Source organism: Peromyscus maniculatus, chromosome 5 (genome assembly GCF_049852395.1).
Source record: "Peromyscus maniculatus bairdii isolate BWxNUB_F1_BW_parent chromosome 5, HU_Pman_BW_mat_3.1, whole genome shotgun sequence".
In the NCBI taxonomy this organism is placed as follows: domain Eukaryota; kingdom Metazoa; phylum Chordata; class Mammalia; order Rodentia; family Cricetidae; genus Peromyscus; species Peromyscus maniculatus.
Genome location: NC_134856.1, coordinates 52,988,161 through 53,007,645, shown reverse-complemented (window position 1 = coordinate 53,007,645; position 19,485 = coordinate 52,988,161). Strand labels below are relative to the sequence as shown.

The window sequence follows — 19,485 nt, the reverse complement described above, 5'->3', positions numbered from 1 at the left end:
ACTCGCTGCATCTGGGTTTGAACACGTCCCCCAAAGCACGCAGGTGCACACTGGAGTTTGAGAACTACAGGCTAATACTGCTTTTCTGGCCCTCGATTAAACCACACATGAGCCCAGGGGTATCTGTAAAGCAGATTCTTAAGATTTATGGACAATAAATAGAGTGCGTGGCTCATCAGAGGTGCTCAGTTTGTTGAGCGAATCAGTTTAAGCTTCACAACCGCTCCATGAGACAGGAAGTTAATGAAGCCGAAGCAAGTTCAACCATCATCACCTGGCTGATAGGAATTCCACACCTCGTGCGCCACGACCACGCCTATTCCTTGTTTGCCCGGCAGGTAGCGCTGGAGGACGCCGCGAGGCCTTGCTGAGGGCGGGACTTCCTGTTTCTTGGGAGCACTTCCGGCCTGATCCGGAAAACAGTTCTGTCCGGTCGTGGATGCTCCAGCGTTCCGGGCCGAGGAGCTGATGAGTGGCGCTCCCGCTCCTTTTTGGCCCTCGCATCAGGTGAGACTCTCGCCGGGAACCAGCATAGTCTGCGCGCGGGGGGATAATGTGAGCACGTGGCGGTTCCGCGTGGCTACAGAAAGGACCGCTGTTCTAGAGAGTTCTTACTTTTATTCTATCCTTGGGCATTTTCAGAGACGCCTATGATGGGCAGCAGCGGGCTCCCGCGCTGAGGCTTGTTCGGGACGCCTGGGATGAGGGAGGGCGGCCTCGAGACCGGGTCCCCCGTAGGGCACACATGTGAGGAAGTTAACCACACACCGATTCCTCAGACTCCTCAAATTCAGGGCCTTTATGCCTCACCCAGCAGGTGCTATAGTGCTCATCAGGTGCTCTTGTTGCTGATGTCCGATTTAAATTTTTCTAAAAGTGTGGGCTGATTAGCAGCTAATGCTTCTAGAGCGGTGGTTCTCAACCTCCCTAATGCTGCGACCCTTTAGTACAGTTGTGGTGACCCCCAACCATAAGATTATCCTTGTTGCTACTTTGTAACTGTAATTTGCTACTGTTATGAATGAAAATGTAACTATGTTTTCCGATGGTCTTAGGCGGCGGCCTCTGTGAAAGAGGGCTGAGGACCGCTGTTCTAGAGAGTTCTTACTTTTATTCGATCCGTGGGCATTTTCAGAGAAGCCTGTGATGGCCAGTGGGAAAACAGGAATAACATGCAGCCCTTGTCCACAGAGGGGTGGAGCATGGCATGCCGGTCACTGTCATGTATGGCGCTTATCCCACTTCAGCCCCCACCCTCTCCTCTTTGTATACTCTGAGGTTGCCTATCTCTTTGGCACTTTTTTCTGCCTCAGAGCCTTTTGCCTTCACTGGTCATTCTGCCTGGACCCTCTACCCAAGTGCGTGCAGAGCTATCTCCCTGACTACCCTTAGGGAGCCCTCACCTGTCCATCAGCACCCTCCCCTGTGATGGGGGGAGTGAGAAGTTCTCCCGAGGCCCTTCTTACTCTCTGGCATTAGGCTGCATAGTCTGGTTTTTACCTGCTTCTTTGTAGTAGACTCCCCCGAGGGCACTGTTCAGACTCCTAATGAAGGCATGTGTGACCCTAGATACATTCTCTCCAGGATGGACTTCCCCAGCTCTCTGCGCCCTTCGTTGTTTATGGCTGGTCCTCTTGGCATGACTGATGGCCCTGACCTGTCCTTCATGTGCAGCTGGAGAGATGCACTGACCCTGCCAGGGTCCCAGCCACAGAACTGCAAGGTGAGGATGGAAATAGGGCCCTTCCCTTGGTACCCCACTCATCATTCACTCTCAGTGGCACCGGTGATGGGGAAAGAGGACCAGACAGATGCTGCTCCTGCTGTGCACAGGCCACCCTGCTATCCAGAGATGGTCGCTCCACAGAGGCTGTGGCTCCTCTTCCCTCCTCCTCTCTCCCCAGATTCAGCAGGTATTTATTGGCCAGTGTTTCTGTGCCAGGGTCCCTACAGGCCCAGGAGCCACCTCAGGGACTGCCAGTTAAGGTGGGAGAGCTTGTACCAACAAGCAGACGCTGTGGAGTGTGGCCTTGGCTCTACTGGAACAGTGGAATGGCGGGGGAAGGGGGGGGTGGGATTTCCGCTGGCATCTTGGGAGGGACATCGTTATCTGCCCAGCTTGTGGGATTGAGTACATACAGGAGAGTGGGTCAGAGAGGGGGTGTTGAGGGGAGGGGGTGTTCTTGGGCCTTGAGACAAGGGAGCCTTGTTGGTATTTGCTGGGAGCCTGGCTAGCCCACTGAGTAGCAGGACTCGGAAGTGACTACGGAAGTGAGAGCTCACTGGGTCCTGGGTGGACAATCAAGTCTTGGGTGCTTCCTTCTTTGAAAGCTGGTATGAGTGGAGATTAGCGTTGATTCTGGAGCTGGCTGCCTAGGTTTAAGTCCATGCCTTCTCTTGTTCTTTTTGTTTTGTTTGTTTTGTTTTGAGCAGGGTTTCTCTGTGTAGCTTTGGTGACTGTTCTGGATCTCACTCTGTAGCCTAGGCTGGCCTTGAACTCACAGAGATCCGCCTGCCTCTGCCTCCTGAGTGCTGGGATCAAAGGCGTGCACCACCACCGCCCGGCTCCATGCCTTCTCTTTACTGACCCTCACTTGGGGCAAGTGACTTTGCCGCGCTGTCATGAGGACCGAGTGAGTTTTGGCCAGGGAGTGCACCTCTGCCATGTCATTGCTGTCCTGTTCCCCTAGGACGGGACACTGCCGTTGGCCAAGAACCTGCTGTGGGAGCCAACGACACCAGGACCCCTCCCCCTGCTGCCTCCTGGTCATGGTAAGGGTCTCCTTCTGGGCTCCCTCCAGGGACCTCAGCCATCTCACACACACACACACACACACACACACACACACACACACACACACACACACACGCACTCCAGGCTCTGGATACCTCCAGATACTATTGTGTTTCCATGCCTTCTCAGGTTCTTCTCTGACCTCTCTCTCCCCTTAGAACCCTGGGAACCTGGCATGACCCCTCGGGATCTCCTTTTCCGGGGAGGTCACCGCAACCAGTTCCGGCCTCAAGTTGGGCTGGATGTCACTGAGCAGGTAAGTGGTCCCTGGGTGGGACTGTGCCACTCAGCCTGTGCTGTGCTGAGTGACACAGCCACTCCCCACAGCTCAGCCACTTCTTGTGGGACCATGGGGACATAGCCTTCGCACCCCTGGGGAAGCTCATGCTGGAGAACTTCAGATTGGAGGGGAACAAGGTAGGTGGCACTGGCCGGGTGAAGGGTCGGCCACCTCTCTGGTGAGACCCGGGGGTGCAAAGCTGACAGGCCTTCCCTGCAGGGCTACTCGAAAAAGATGACCATAGTCAGCGCGAAGAGGCTGCTTCAGGACCTCGGTGGACACCAGCCCTGGGGGCAAGTAGCCAGTGAGAAAGCAGCCACGGATAGGCCTGGCTGGTGGTGGGATGTGGAAGGATCTAGGACACAGACCAGGTTTTCGTCACAGTGGCTTTTCCAGCCCGTGGTCATGAGTCACAAGTTCACAAAATCCCCAGCCCCAAGCAGCTTAAGGGAAAAGAGAATTATCATTGGTGGATCTTAGGCCCAGATACATCCAGGTACCCAGAGTGTTGACAGGGCTCTCTGCTTTCTTCTCCACTTCCTCTGTCTGACTTAATTCAGGTAGCAACAGGATGGCTTCTTATTCTAAGGAGTCAGTGTCTGAAGTACCACAAACCCTAGAAAAGACTGGTTGGCCTGGCTGGAGCCTCTCAGCTCTCTGTGGGCCACTCACTAGGAGGCACTGAAATATTCAGGGTTTGGGGTTCAGGAGCGGGGTAGGGTGCATTCTAGGTAGCTGTGAAAGAGGTCGTCTGCTTGCCCTGCATTGTCCCAGTGCCATCCTCTGCTGCTCTGTCCCCAGGTGTCCTTGGGCCTTCCTCAGCCACCGGCTTCGTCGCTTCTCCATCCTTGGGGGCCCTGTCCTGAGCAGGTCAGTGTCCGTGCTTATGGGGAGGCTGCTGCATGAAGAGCTGGCTTTTCGGTGGGAGCAGTTGCTGCTGGATGAGGCCTTCACTGGGGGTGCCTTGGCCTGGCTCCCTGGAAGGACAGCGCGGGCTGGGCAGCTGGTCTACCCTAGTGGAGGTGCCTTGGACAAGCTGTGTATCCTTCCTCATTTGGTGGGGATCCGGAGGCCATCCACAGAATGGTCCAGGGGAAGAGTGAGATGGATGACCAGAGTCCATCCTAGTCCTTAACCAAGGGCTCAGATTTCCAGGAGGTCAGTGTGAATTCAGGTGGCAATCCCCGGGTCCTTGAGGACCCTGGACACATCCAGCTGCGGGGGCCTGTACGGCAGGTGGTGACCAGCACTGTCCAGGGAGAAAGTGAGACTCCTCCCCTCCCTTCCCCCTCTCTTCCCTCCTCCTCATCCAGCTGGCTACCTCCCCGCGATACACACACTGCAAGCTGACCTTTCTGTCCTCCCCAGCATTTCTGGCTGTCCGCTCTGACTACCACTGTGCCATGTGGAAGACTGATAAGCAGGGGCCCCCAGCACCCCTGCAGGTGCTGCAGGTGGAGAAGGGGGCCACTGGTGTCAGCCTCAGGTGAGAGATGTTGGCTTCCTAGCAAGGGCAAGGGCTTGGAGGAAAGCTGGGTTGCTGGATCATAACATAGCATCCTGTGCCCTGTAGCCCTCACCTGCCAGGAGAGATGGCCATCTGCAGCCGTTCTGGAGCTGTGTGTCTGTGGACCCCACAAGATGGGTAATTCCGCTTCCCCCTAAAACCTTCCACCTCAGAGCAGAGCCATGGTCTTCCTTCCAGCCCAGCCCCTCGACACCCTTGTGCCCCTAAGCCCCACCAGACCCACACCCACGACCCGCCTTCTTTCTCAAGGCTGCAGCTCATCTACAAGGACCCTGAGACGCTGGCCTTCCGTGATCCTTCTCCCTGGCGCTGGACAGACTTCACTGCCCACCCCCGGGTGCTGACTGTGGGTGACCGCACAGGTGTGAAGATGGTTGACATTCAGGTATTGGGGGCGAGAAGCAACAGAGCCAGAAGTGAAGGGCTGCGGGAGGCCCATCTCCAGCCTGAAGACTCTGGCTGACCGTGCTGCACTTTCCCTAGGGTCCCCCAGGCTGTGGGCTGCTGCTGTTCCGTGCCGGAGCAGAGGCTGCCTGCCAGAAAGGAGAGCGGGTGCTACTTGCCCAGTACCTTGGGCAGCCAGGTCCTACCTGTACTCCTCTGCATCTCATCTGCACCCAGGTGAGCAGCCTCCTCCTCCCTGGGCTCTGACTCAGGCTTCACCAGAGTTCCTGCCAGCAGACCTGACACACAGCCATAGGAACCAGGGAGTGTTGGGTCCCCGTGCATGTGACCTCACTAGGGCAGGCAAACTTGGTCATCTGCCAGATCAGATCGGAACCTGGGAGGAGGCAGAGGTTGACTGTAGCTCGGTCCCAGGTGGCCCAGGAGCCTACCACTGGGAGCTTTCTTCATGTCTGTAGTGAGAACCCTTTTGGGATGGAGCTGCCTGCCCAGGAAATACATGTTCTCAACTTGGTAGGCCAAGTTGAGAGGGACTTGAAGGCCGATGGGAGTGACCTCTTCTGGGCGTTGGGTACCTCCTACAGGCTGTGTGGCCTGGAAAGGGTTATTGGAAGGCTGGTGCCAGGCATCAGCCATGCCCAGCTTTCCCTTTTCCTCAGTTCTCGATATACCTGATGGATGAGCGCCTCCCCCTGGTGCCAATGCTCAAGTGGGACCATGGCCTGCCGTCTGCACCCCTGCTTGCCCGCCTGCTACCCCCAGCTAGCCCTGGCTACCCACGGCCCCTGCTACTGGGGGGCCAGGGTGGACAGCTTCAGCTGCTGCATATAACAGGTCAGCCAGGCAGAAGGGAGGCTCATGGAGCTGGGCTGGGGAAGGGGCTGGGGCTGGTATACCTAGCTCTCTGTCCTTCCTCCAGGAGAGGGGACCTCTGTGCCCCAGCTGGCAGGACCTCCTCAGTCTCTGCCCTCCATCATCGACTCCCTCTCCGCCTTTCCTCCACTGGAACCCAAGAGGCAGCAGCAGCTGCAGGAGCGCCTGGAGGCACCAGTCATAGGTGGGACGGGCACAAGGGGCTTGGGGCTGCTGTGGGGAGGGAGGGGCTGCTGTGGGGAGGGGCTGCTGTGGGGAGGGGCTGCTGTGGGGAGGGGCTGCTGCCAGGCCCTGCAGCTCTTCTCCTTCCCTGTCTAGGTCTGGCTGCCGCCCCACCCTGTGCCTTGGCCCCAGCACTGCTGCTCTTCCAGCTGTCAGCAGCTGGGGACATCTTCTATCAGCACCTACGCCTCCAGCCAGCCTCTAGTCTTGGAGAAGGAGAGCCACGGGGTCATCACTCAGCACCAGAGGGCCCTGCATCCAAGGCAGTAACACCTGTGGACCAGTCCTCTTGGACTCCTCAGGCCACTGTCCGTTGCAGCCGTTGGATGGAGGCCCTGATGGAGCTGGCCCCTCCTTGTCCAGTCTGGGCCGCCCGCACCTTTTCCCACCGTCGTTTTCTGAGCCACATGGAGCAGCAGAAGAGCCAGACCATGTCACAGAAGCTCCGAGCAGCCATGGCCAAGGGGAAGCTCTTGCGGCCTGAGGATCTGGGTACACTCCCCAGGGCAGAGCCGCCCCCTGCACCTCAGTGCGGCCAGCAGGATGAGCTCACTGAGCGCTTGGCAGAAGCCTGGGAAGGTGGGGTAGCCTCCTGGTGGAAAAGGCATCAAAGTCAGACCTCAGGCTCCCAGACACAGACCAAGCGGCCTAAGCGCCGGACTCAGCTGGCTAGTACCTTTTCCTCACTTACGAGCTACTTGGACTTCCCAGATACCAGCAGCCCCCCTCGTAGCCAAGACCATTCTACCTCAGAGGCCTGGCCTCGGCCTCCAGGGACCCCACCCTCCCAGGAGTTGACACAGGAGCTGTGGGCCCAAGGTGTCCAGCGTGAACGTCGGCAGACCCTCCGGGACTTCATGGCCAAGCTGCCACTTAAGGACACTCCAGGACCTGTGGCTACACCGCCCTCCCAGGCCTCCAGCCTCCGGTCCATGGCCTTCAAGCAACAAGCACCTGTCCTCTCTGGCTCCCATCCTCCCCGGAAGAAACCACGAATGGGCTTCTGAGTGTGGAGAGCCATGCCTGAAAATCTAGCCTTCATCCTGGAGCCTTGCACTGAGCTTAGCCAACATGGTCTCCAGGACAGAGTCTCTGCCTCCCAAGGACAGTGTGCCCAGCTGAAGGAATGGGGAGCAAGTCTGTTTCATGTATTTGATGGCAGGTTATTCCAGAGCAGCAGCTGCAGAGGCTGCCTCAGGGTCACTGATGTGGGGACCCCGTGGGTCCGTAGTCACCCACTTGTCCAGTGTGGGCTGTCACACACTGCTACCACTGCTGTTTTCAGGGCTGCATGGAACAGAAGTCAGGAGACCATGCCACAGAAGCTCTGAGCAGCCATGGCCAAGGGGCAGCTCCTGTGACCTGGGGATCTGGATACACTTCCCAGGGCAGAGCCTCCCCCTGCACCTCAGTGCAGCGGAGTTGCTGGAAAGTAGAGCCTGTGTGTCAGTGTTAGCCTCCTGCCCTCAGAGGAAATGGCCTCCTGGGGTGGCACACTGTGGGTCGGCAGCTGCTGTTGGGGACTGTTTGGGTGACAGTCCACATGGGCTCTGTAGGAGTTGGTGCTTTGGCTCTGGCTGAGGGACTGAATAAACCTGTCCACTGGCCACGAGCTGGATGGTCATATGAGCAGAGAAGATGGTGTCTCTGTGGACCTTTCCAGGTCTGATGTGTAAAGCCCTACTCCCTCCACCTTGGGGATGCACACACATTAGACGGCGTAGTGGGGTGGGGTGGAGTCTCTGGTCTCATCCCAATGGAACCTGACTGGCAGCCCAGTAACATGCTGACTTGTGTGGGTCTTAACGTATTTATGTAATCCTGGGGTCTGTAACCAGGGAAACCGATGCATTGGGTACAAGGCACACAGATGTGGCTGCAGAGCACATGCTGTGCAGGGTCCCAAAGTGCACCAGATGTGGTACACAGGAAAGAGTGCCTTGCGTCCACCTCGCCACTGCTAGCCTAACAGTGTAGACTGCCTTGGGTTCAGTCCAAGCCAAATTCAATATCTTCCAGGCTTGCCCTGGGGCTGGGCTTCCCCAGGTCCAACGAAGACTGTGTTTCATTCTCAGCTCTGTCTCCTAAAGAGTCAGGAGAGAACGAGTCAGTCCTTGGGTAGAGCTACCCTTCTTGCTGAGCACTGGTCCAGGCCAGCCAGAGTCCTTCAGATATGCCCCGTACTGTTGGGCAAGAGGAACTCGGGGAATACAAGCCACCCCAAAGGCGAGTGCTCACCTAAAATGCACATCCAACCCTGGGCTAGTCCTCTGTTTGTCCTGACTGGCTGCCCAGACTGTCCTGACTGGCTGCCCAGACTGCCCTGCCTGCCTGGATACAGCAGCAGGCCTGTGATTTAAGCTGCTGTGCATTCACTGGCTAACACCAATGCTTTTGTCACTTAGCCCTCGTGTCTGTGGTCCCCTCCCTCCTCAGAGCCTCTGGCTTGGAACCACAGGGCCAGGTGGTCACCTGTGAGTGGGGCAGAGCCCCCATCGGCTTCCCCCTCTCTGTGGTTCGCCTCCCTACAGCAGCCCCTGGAGTGTTACCTAGTAGGGTGGCTTCAGGCAGCTGGCTGTCTCCATCTTCACTGGACTGGGTGGGGAGTGATTCCTTTGATTCATTCTCTCCCCTCCCATCCTCTTCCAGCTCCTGGATGAGGGGCCGTGGAGGGGTGGTGCTGAAGACTTGACCTTGGGTTTCCAGTTCTGTTGTCGCTCTTGGCTCACATATGTCTGTGAGAGGCACCCTGGCTGCCTTTGAGGAGTCCTTGCAGACTGCAAATATGTTTGAGAGGACACCCGTGGAGCCCGTGGGAGTGTGCTCAAGCATGGGGAGAGGAGAGTCATTCAGTTCAGGGTCACTGTCATCACTCAAGCTGGAGATCACCTGGATTTTCGGGATGCCCGTTTCCTGTGAGAGAGTGAGCCGTGTCTGATTTTCCCATGGTCACAATACAGGAAAACGTGCAGGGGTAGGGAGAACGCAGGCTGGCACAGGGCCTCGGGAGGGACACTCGACCAGCGGTTTCTCCATGCTTACTCCCCATCCACATAGCTCCCCATGCCACACCCTACCAGTGTCTGGATTCTAGCCTCTGCCACACCCCACAGCCCAGCAACTCTTAGGACTTTGTTCCTGGACCCAGTTCCCACAGTGTAGTGGCCTGTGTGCCTGTTTGGATGTGAGACCTCGTGCAGTTTCCTCCCAAAGTCTCTTCTAGGGACAGGAGCTGAAACAGTGGCTTGCTGGCTCCCGGCTATGCCCGGGGTGGAGAGTCAGGTGCCTTCCCACGAGGGATAGCTTTAGTAAATGAGTTGGGGAGCTTCGCATAGGAACCCAGCATAAGGCAACACCCCAGTTTATTTCAGGCAGCCACCAATAGAACATGCAGCAGAAAGCCCATGTGGCTGAAGAAGCTCTCAGAGTGGCCAGAGAGTGCCTGTTTCCTCAGTGAGGGAAACATGGTCACTGTGCTCAGAAGGGCAGTTCACTTTCATGACAAGGAAATGGCCTCTAAGGGACAGGCATGGTGGTACACTCCTGTAAACCCAGTACTCAGGAGGTAGAGATAGGTGGATCTCTGAGTTCAAGGCCTGCCTAGTCTACAGCAAGTTCCAGGCCAGCCATGGGCAGCACCGTGAGACCCTGTCTCAAAAGCAAAAGAACTAGACATGGTACATGCTTGTAATTCCAGTACTTGGGAGGCCAAGGCAGGTGGAGGGATGCCACAAGTTTGAGGCCATTCTGGGGTATAGGGAAGAGCGTGCTGACCTTTGTCTGGTCTTCCATTGATATATCCATGCCATCAATATCTTCCAAGTCAGGCAGGTCCTGAAAGAGCCAGTGACCACATATCACCCAGAGACACAATTGGAAGAGAATATCAACAGGAGACAAGATGTCCTAAGGAACTATCACCAAGGCCCCTCAGTAACTCCCACCCATGCCCACCCGAAGACTTCGGCATGCTCGAAGCCACACTGCCACTTCAAGTTCGGCCACCTAACCAATGGGAAGACTTTGTTGTGTCATGGGGAACTCCGAACTCAAAAGTACCTCTTATACATCAGTCTGAGCCTCAAGTACCTCCTGAAAACCAGAAAACCACACCACCATTTCCTAGATGTGTGGCCTTGGGCAAGTTGCTTAACCTCTCTGTTTCTCCAGTTCCTACTCCATAATATTGAGATGATCATACTACATATCTCAGAATACTTAGTACATACCATGCCTCAAGTAAGGCAGCCTCAGAGTAAGGACTCAGCTACATCCTCACGGTGTCCTGTATGGTCAATTTTTGAATGCAAAGCTTAGGCCTTAAGCAGACAGAGTGAGCCCCAGCTCACATGGGTTTGCATGCCCCCTGAATTACAGTTGTTGGGACAATGGGACACTGTGATTTCTCATGCCTTGCAGGCAGGAAATACATTATACAGTCATCTAAATGGGAGGAGCTTTGGGGAGGGGTGGGTGACACAGCTCTAACAACCTTTGCTGGGAGGGACACTGGACAATCACACTATGGTGAACCAACAGGAAGCCAGAGTAGGGACCAGCCAATGAGGTGGCTGGAGCCACCTGGCAGACTGTGGGTGTGAGGCCCAGCAGGCTTCAGTGATATGTGACTCCAGGGCTGACCACAGAATCACTTTGCACTATAATATCCCTGGAAACTCTAGTGTGGCTTTCACAGCCTGGGGAGGTAAATGGACCAGCCCCCCAAACTTGAATATGAGTATGGTGGACTTGGGGGTTTGCCTGGGTGTCTGTGCTGTACCTGCTCCCTGGGGAACTCCTGATAGACAGTGAGGACCACAAAGGTGTCACCCCACCCTCAGCTTGACCAGCCCCCTGCTCACATCGATGAAAAGCCTCTCCTTGGTCTCCAGGGCAATGGCCTCTGTGTCTTCGGTTCCGGTCCCATCAGTAGCTGCCACTGAGGACGTGGACTCTGAGGAACAGCAGTGAGAAGTTACTAAGCCCAGCGCTGATGTCAGATACAAAGGCTGGGACGACAAGCTAGAGGTTAAGGTGGAAGGAAGGGCAGACCTTCCTGGGTGTGGCTGGACAGCCGCCACCATGGAAGCTGCCAGAGTCCTCTACTGAGGACAGGGCTGCACCTCCACCTCCCGCTGAGGACAGACGGGAAGAAGCTGGCCCTGCTGTGACAGGAGGTGAGTCTACAGAAGCGGCCACACTAAGAGCAGACAGCCTGACTGCCCAGCAAGAAGATGTGCTCGGGACAATAGCTGTTTCCAAAGCCCAGAGAGGCCAACCTTGCAGCCTAGCCCTGGTGGAGGCCTCTCCGCCAGCCTGCCCTGCCTGTCCATCAAGTACCTGGCCACCTGCTCTCCAGGGCCAGGGACCTGTGCCATTTACCATGGCAAGGCTGCCTGGATGGGTGGAAACACTATCGGTCTTCCTCTGCCAGGCCCTCCTTGCCAAGTTCCTAAGCCCTGTCCTTGTGTGGTCTGTTCACTCACTGTCCCCTCCATCTGGGCTGGGCACCAGGGCACAGGAGAGGGGTGGCTAAGCCAGGAAGTCCACCCTGATCCACAGATCTGTGTATGACGTTTGTAGTCGAGGTGGTAACAAAACCCTACATGCTGAACCCAGAAGCCCCTTACCTTCGAATGCCAGCCACAGCAGGCCCTTGCTAAACAGAAAAACTTCCCAGAAGGTCAGAACAGGCAGGTCACGGGTCTGACAATCCTACCCTGAGCCAGACACAGCAGCCTTCCCTTGTTCCATAAGCAATAAAGTAAGGCATGTCCCCAGACAGACATCCTGGCACAGGGTCCCATCAAAGTCAGAAGAGCCATATGCACAGCTGATGAGCAGGGCAGGGCACCCAGAGCAGGATTCTCTTGGTGCCTGTGGCTTCCCAATACCATGCCCAAGCCCTGCTTCCCGCACCCCGCACCCCTCTGGATAGCCCCTGGGGCTCTTCTCCCCAGCCCTGGTCCTCTATTTCCTGCCGCTCCTGATGCACAGCACGGTATACCTGAGCTCCCTGCCTTCTGCTCTCCTCTAGACGGCCTCTGAATGCCTCCTCCCTGCCCTGCTCTCTGTCCTCTATTTCCTGCCTCTCTTGAGCCTGGGATACCCGAGCCCTCACACTGGAATCACTGACCCTAAGGTCCTGGGAGCAGGCCAGGGGTATTCCTGCCCCCACTCCCACCACACACACACATATCCTCTAAAGGACTTGGATACAATGGGCTTTTTAAAGATCTTGCAGAACAAAGGCAGGTGGCTGTTCTTAATTTAAACCTTCGGGGGTGGGCAACATGGATTCAAGAGACAGAATAAGGTCCGGCTGGGTGGATTGCCAAGGTTCTGCCCTGCCCAGGCCTCTTCACTTGCAAGGTAATTCCCGAAGCCCTGACACCTAATCCTTTCATGAGAACAGCAGCACTCCCAGGATTCTCCATGCAGCAGGGCCTACTTCCTGGGCCAGACGTCAGACTTGTCAGGTTGGGGGCTCTGAATGTTGTATCCATGGCCTTATTGGACAAAATGTTCCAAGGAGGTCCCTGTGGCATCCTGGGGAAGTCTGGGGTTACCTATCAGTAGACAGCCTAGACTCTGGGCCCTAGAGTCATCTGAGAGGAAAGCCTCCAGTGAAGGACTGCCTAGATCAGACTGGCCTGTGGGTGTGACTGTGAGGGGCTGTCTTGATTTCTATGTGGTGTAGAAAGGTGGAGGCAGCAGCTGTGTAGGGACAGAGAGGTCATGGCCATAGCTGTGTGCAGGGTCAGAGGTCATAGCTGTGTGCAGGGTCAGAGACCATAGCTGTGCACAAGGTCAGAGGTCATAGCTGTGCGCAGGGTCAGAGGCTGCCCTCTATTGTCTCAGCTGCCTTACCTTCAGCAGTGGCCACCAAGAGTGTCTGGGACTGAGCCAGACTCCCAGGCAGGTCTGGCTCTTCCACTGTCCTGTCCGCCACCACAGCCAGCTCCTCTTCTCCACCTGGCTTCTCTGGGAACAGTTCGTCTTTGGCCTTGAAGCTCTCCTCCACAAGCACCTCTATCTTCTGCTGGGTTTCTCCCAGGGGCGGCTTGTCCTGAGCCTCTGGGCTGGTGGAGCTGCTCTCCTCACTGTCTGGCAGGGGTGTCTCCCCTAGAGAAGAAAAGTCCAGAGTTGAACTTGGAGCTGCCTGAGAGGACAAGAGCACCTGCATGTCCATGAACTTGAGAGACTGAGTGCACGGAGTTGTCAGGGGCACAGTTCATCAAAGCATTAGGCAGGCATGGTGTGCACACCTGTAATCCTGAAACTTAGGCGGTAGAGTCAAGATTATCAGATTTCGGGGGCTGGAAAGATAGCTCAGAGGTTAAGAGCACTGACTGCTCTTCCAGAGGTCCTGAGTTCAATTCCCAGCAACCACACGGTGGCTCACAACCATCTGTGATGAGATCTGATGCCCTCTTCTGGTCATACATGCTGTATACAAAATAAATAAATAAATCTTTAAAAAAAAAAGAGTATCAGAGTTCAAGGTCATCCTCAGCTATGTAGCAAGTTGGAGGCCAGGCAGGGTTACGTGAAACTCTGTCTTTAAAAAAAAAAAAAAAATAAGCCGGGCGTTGGTGGCGCACGCCTTTAATCCCAGCACTCGGGAGGCAGAGCCAGGCGGATCTCTGTGAGTTCGAGGCCAGCCTGGGCTACCAAGTGAGCTCCAGGAAAGGCGCAAAGCTACACAGAGAAACCCTGTCTCGAAAAACCAAAAAAAAAAAAAAAAAAAAAAAAAAAAATAGGTGTGTGGAGGGAGTGTTCATATGATAACTAAAGGCAGATGAATGTCTCCAGTAAGGGATCACTCTGCTCACAGCTCGATAGGCAGCACTCTGCCATGGAGAGAGCACACATCGGCCCGAGGACATGGCAGGCAAGGATTTGGGGTCTACCTTTACTTTAAAACAGTTCAGGAGAGGCCAGGCATGGCGACTGTGGTGGTTTCGAGGGGAATGGCCCCTATAGGACCACGTGTTTGAATGCTCGGTCCCCAGTTGGTGGAACTTGGGAAATTAAAAGGGCAAAGCTAGTTAACCATAGAGGCCAGGTGGTGGTGGCACACACCTTTAATCTCAGCACTTGGGAGGAGGAAGCAGGAAGATCAGGAGTTCAAGGCCACCCTCTGCTACTCGAGATTGAACCGGTCTAAAAGAGAAACAGAGCCAGGCAGTAGTGGCACACACCTTTGATCCCAGCACTTGGGATCTCAAGCCTTTGTAACAGGAATCTTTAAAAAGTTCTTATTAATAAGATTAAACCTGAGGCCAGATATTGGGGTGAATGCTCGAAGATCAGAGAAGCAGAACAAGCTACAGCCACCTCACCTCGCCAATTCCTCAGCTGATTCTGTTTCCTCAGACTGGAAGCCTCTGTGTCCTCATCCCAATGGATCTCAGCTGAACTGTGCTGCTCAAAGCCTAAAAGCTTAACCAGCCAAATGCTTCTAGTTTCCGGTCTTCATGCCTTATATATCTTTCTGCTTTTTGCCATCTCTCCCTAGGATTAAAGGCATGAGTCACCATGCTTGGCTGTATCCTTAAACATACAGAGATCCAGGTAGATCTCTGCCTAGGATTAAAGGCGTGTGCTACCCCTGCCTATCCTCTATGTTTAATATTGTGGCTGTCCTGTTCTCTGACCCCATAAGTTGGTTAGCGTGCACAGTATTTCGGGGAACACAATACCACCACAAGCCTTTGATCCCAGCATTAGGGAGGTGGAGGCAGGAATATAAGGATTCGTAGAGACAAGATCCCCTCCTTTCAGTCTGAGATTTCATAGAGGTAAGGAGTGACCATGGCTCTGATCTTTCTCTGATCTTTCAGGTATCACCCTGACTCCGGGTTTTTATTGTTAAGACTAATTAGGATTCATGCTTTAAAAAACTGCAGATTAATTTTGGCTTGGGGTTAAGACAGAATTTCCCACAGTTTTGAAGCAGTCCTAAGCATGCTCTGTCCTTTCATGCTATGTCCTCTCAGGACTTCAGCACTGTCACCTATGAAACTACAGTGTCAATCAATTGTAAACGCCTGCAGATGCTCTACCCCCGACATCTCCACCACCAGCCAAGGGCTCGTTCTCTTTTGTTAAAAACAAAATGTGTATGGGTGTTTGCCTGATGTATGCCTGTGTACTACATGGGTGCCTAGAACCCATGGGAGCCAGAAGAGGGTGTCAGATCCCCTGGGACTAGAGTTACAGATGCTTGTGTCACCATATGGGTTCTGGGCATCAAACCTGGGTCCTCTGCAAGAGCAGCAGTGCTCTTAACTTCTGAGCCATCTCTGAAGCTCCCAAGGTTTAATTCTTTATGTAAAAATAACCAAGCACATCCATTCCACTAGCATGCAAATCAGCTTTCCTCATTAAATGAGAAAACTGTATGTCTAGCAAAGCGTTGTTCTGACAATCTGTGATCTCTCTGCAGGAACTGTGTGGCCTTTGTGTGTTTTCTATACCTGTACACCAGGCTCGTGTGAAAAGGGTCACAAGCCGCAGCTTGCACAGCTCCAGTCTGGGCCGTACCTTTGTCTCTGGCCTTCTTTCGTTCCTCAGCCCGCCGCTTGATCATGGCCAAGGCTTCCAGGCTGTCTGTGATCTTCTTGTGTTCCCTGCTTTCCCACTGAAGCCGCTCCTCCTTCTCAGCTGCATAACCCCCTCGTGCCCACGCCTCTGCACATGCCCTAGGTAAGGACAAAGGACAGAACTGGGAGCTGGGCATGGGCTCATGCCTGTCTGCACCTGAGCAGAAGGATTGCCATGCCATGAGTTTGAGGCCAGCCTAGGCTAAATAATGAGTTCTAGGAAGTGTGACACCCTGGAAGGCAGAGAAGTGGGTGGTGGTGGGGGATCTGGGAGGAGGATACAGGTCTGAATTAACTCTTTTATTTAAAGATTCATATTTTCTTTTATGTGTATGTATGTATACCATAAGCATACAGATGACATCTTAACCCCTGAGCCATTTCTCTATCAGGCTCTTTACATCTTGCATAGGTTAAAATTATAAACATATGCTGTCTGGCCAAATTTATTCGTTCCTCTCTGTACTTGTGTGTGCAGGTGCACACGTGTGACTATGTGTGTGGAGGCCAGGGTATGACCTTGGGTGTCTTTCCTCTTCAGGTACTATCTACCTTCTTTTTGAGACAGGGCCTCCTCCTGGCACCTGAAGTAGGCTGGGCTGGTTGGCAAGTGCAGTCCATAGCCCTATCTCCACCTCTCCAGAGCCGGGATGGCAGGTGCATGCCATGGTGTCCAGCTTTTTATGTGTGTTCTGGGGGTCAAATTTAAATTCTCATGCTCATGAGGGAAGCACTTTAATTACTGAGCCATCTCTTCAGCCCCCTGAACTCATTCATTTCTTCAAAATTAAGGAGCTGGAGAGATGGTTCAGTGGTTAAGAGTGCTTACTGTTCCTGTAGAGAACATGAATTCAGTTCCTGGCACCACATTAGTCGACTCACAATTGCCTGTAACTCTAGCTCCAGGGGATCCCATACCCTCTTCTGGCCTCACCAGGCAGCTGGCACACACATGGTACACACATGGTATACACATGGCACACACACAAATAAATAAATAAATAAATAAATAAATAAATAAATAAAAAGTAAAAAAAATCTTCAAAAGTTTTTGGAGTTTATTTACTAATCTTACATCAACTTTGGTTCATCAGTTGTAACAAGTGTACCCAAGGATGCAAGATGCTCACCCTGGGAAACTGGGAGGAGGACCGGAACTCTGTACTCCTGCTTAGTTCAGCCAAAACTGCTCCTTAAAACACTGTTGTTTTAAATGAACAGAGACACATTTCCCAAAGCCAACATTTCCCAAAGCACAGATGCAAATCACCAGTACACAATTAAAAACCACCTCACAAGAGCCACCAGGGAGGTGCAGATTACAAGCACGGCAGGCCTCCACTTTGCATCCCACAGCAGGAGTGAAACTAATAGATTTTGGCAAGGATGCAGAAAACTCAGATCTTCTCAAAATACTGGAAGGGAAGGAAGGTGGTGAGGCATTTTAGAAATGGTGGCTTCTCAAAGGCCCAGCATGAGGTTGTCATCTGATCCATCAGTTCTACTCCTATATATCTATCTAAGGTGATCAAACCTGTGTCTGCACAAGAATGTGCACACAAATGCCCACAGAAGCATTGGTCCCAAGAGTCAAAAGAGAGACAAGGGCCAGCGAGATGGTTCAGCAGGAAAAGGAGTTTGCTGCTGAGTCTGATAACCTGAGTTCAGTCCCAGGACCAACACAGTGCAAGCTGAGCTCCACAGGTGTGCCATGGTACACACACACACACACACACACACACACACACACACACACACACACACACACACAATCTGTGGGCAAGCACTTCTGTTCCTATGCTAGGCAGTGATGGTACCATTAAATGGGTCCGGAGGGTATTTACCGGTTTGTGAAAATGCTCAAAAGTCAGAAAACTTGAAAGTCTACCAAGTGTGCTGACTGGCAAGCACTCAAATGCACACAACCCAAGGTCTCCTTTCTTACCTGTCCTTGGGGAAAACCGGCCTGTCATCCAGGTAAGTCAGTTGCTTCAGACGAACAGTGACCGTCCTGCGGTAGTTAGGGATATGTTTGGTCACTGGGTTTCCCATCAGGTTCAGCACACGCTGCAAAGCAACAAGCAGGGCTAAATTGATTATCAAAGCCAGACAATCTGGGCCCCTGAGAGGCCTCAGTGGGTAAAGGCACTGGCTGCCAAGCCCAATGACCTGAGTCCAGTCCCCAGAACTAACGTGGCAGAAGGAGAGAACCAACTTCTGAAAGTTGTCCCCTGACCTCCATATGCATTCCCTACACAACATATCTGTGCCTACACACACACATACACACTACACACACAAACTACACACATAACACACACACAAATACACATTACACATACTACACACTACATACACACACACACTGCACACATAACACACACAAAGACACACTACACATACTACACACTACATACACACTATACACACACATACACACTACACACACACTGCACATATACCACACATACACACTACATACACACACACAAACATACATATAGTATACACAGTGTAATAAAACACAAGATGATAACATTATGTGCCCTCAGAATAACAACACAGTTTTCTTGAGCAAAATGAAATGACAGCACCACATCCCGGTGCAGTTGACATCCTGCGCACACTGTCACTGCACATCCCGGTGCAGATGACATCCTGCGCACACTATCACTGCACATCCCGGGGCAGTTGACATCCTGCGCACACTGTCACTGTACATCCTGCGCACACTGTCACTGCACATCCTGGTGCAGTTGACATCCTGCGCACACTGTCACTGTACATCCTGCACACACTGTCACTGTACATCCCGGTGCAGTTGACATCCTGCGCACACTGTCACTGCACATCCCGGTGCAGTGACATCCTGTACACACTGTCACTGCACATCCTGCACACACTGTCACTGCACATCCCGGTGCAGTTGACATCCTGCGCACACTGTCACTGAACATCCCGGTGCAGTTGACATCCTGCGCACACTGTCACTGCACATCCCGGTGCAGTTGACATCCTGCGCACACTGTCACTGCACATCCCGGTGCAGTTGACATCCTGTGCACACTGTCACTATACATCCCGGTGCAGTTGACATCCTGCGCACACTGTCACTGTACATCCTGGTGCAGTTGACATCCTGCGCACACTGTCACTATACATCCTGGTGCAGTGACATCCTGCGCACACTGTCACTGCACATCCCGGTGCAGTTGACATCCTGCGCACACTGTCACTGCACATCCCGGTGCAGTTGACATCCTGCGCACACTGTCACTGTACATCCCGGTGCAGTTGACATCCTGCGCACACTGTCACTGCACACCCCGGTGCAGTTGACATCCTGCGCACACTGTCACTGCACATCCTGGTGCAGTTGACATCCTGCGCACACTGTCACTGTACATCCTGGTGCAGTGACAGGACATTAAGAAGGGCTCCTGTGCTGTGCCACTGAAGTGGCACAGACTGCTCAGCCACCCTCCTCTCTACTCCTGGAAGGACGGGTTCTTCTGGAGCCATACTGGAGAACATCCCCAAAGTCCTTGCCAGCCTCAGTGGTTCTATTAGCTGCATTTCTCATCGTCTCTCACCGAAACACACTTCAGTCTATTTGTTTTTGGTTCTTCCTACCTGGGACCCATTTCAAGGAAACATTTGCAGGGGCAACAAATAAGAATTAATGGCTGAGGGAGGCCAGGCTTAGCTACAGGAGATCTTGTCTCCAAACAATAACAAAACACACCAAGAGGCACAGACTGGGAAAGGATGTATG

The 19,485-nt window shown here is 53.7% G+C and overlaps 2 protein-coding genes across 8 annotated transcripts in view; one reads left to right on the top strand and one right to left on the bottom strand.

Annotated features, from left to right (window-relative positions):
- The first annotated feature begins 338 nt into the window (after positions 1-338).
- Taf1c (TATA-box binding protein associated factor, RNA polymerase I subunit C) lies at positions 339-7,739 on the top strand. Of its 6 annotated transcripts, none has more exons than XM_076572206.1 (15): positions 339-507; positions 1,585-1,723; positions 2,691-2,772; positions 2,953-3,050; positions 3,122-3,211; positions 3,294-3,378; positions 3,876-4,114; positions 4,222-4,338; positions 4,443-4,560; positions 4,648-4,719; positions 4,852-4,987; positions 5,086-5,223; positions 5,667-5,841; positions 5,927-6,064; positions 6,199-7,739. In XM_076572206.1, exons 7-15 carry the CDS (start codon positions 3,961-3,963, stop codon positions 7,107-7,109), a joined length of 1,959 nt encoding a protein of 652 aa, XP_076428321.1. In that variant the 5' UTR covers positions 339-507; positions 1,585-1,723; positions 2,691-2,772; positions 2,953-3,050; positions 3,122-3,211; positions 3,294-3,378; positions 3,876-3,960; the 3' UTR covers positions 7,110-7,739. The 6 variants fall into 6 exon arrangements, with proteins under 6 accessions (XP_076428321.1, XP_015863926.1, XP_076428320.1 ...); XM_016008440.3 differs by having other exon boundaries at positions 393-507; positions 3,294-3,367; XM_076572205.1 differs by having other exon boundaries at positions 400-507; positions 2,691-2,766; positions 3,294-3,367.
- Positions 7,740-7,893: 154 nt separating this feature from the next.
- Dnaaf1 (dynein axonemal assembly factor 1) overlaps positions 7,894-19,485 on the bottom strand; it is a 20,637-nt gene continuing 9,045 nt past the window's right edge. For both annotated transcript variants that reach the window (XM_006990173.4, XM_016008443.3), the window contains exons 6-12: positions 17,656-17,777; positions 15,652-15,809; positions 12,973-13,227; positions 10,965-11,056; positions 9,877-9,936; positions 8,652-9,015; positions 7,894-8,186 (exon numbers count right to left, since the gene is read on the bottom strand). In XM_006990173.4, coding sequence (XP_006990235.1) covers positions 8,092-8,186; positions 8,652-9,015; positions 9,877-9,936; positions 10,965-11,056; positions 12,973-13,227; positions 15,652-15,809; positions 17,656-17,777 — 1,146 coding nt within the window. In that variant the 3' untranslated portion in view covers positions 7,894-8,091. The remainder of the gene's footprint in view (positions 8,187-8,651; positions 9,016-9,876; positions 9,937-10,964; positions 11,057-12,972; positions 13,228-15,651; positions 15,810-17,655; positions 17,778-19,485) is intronic.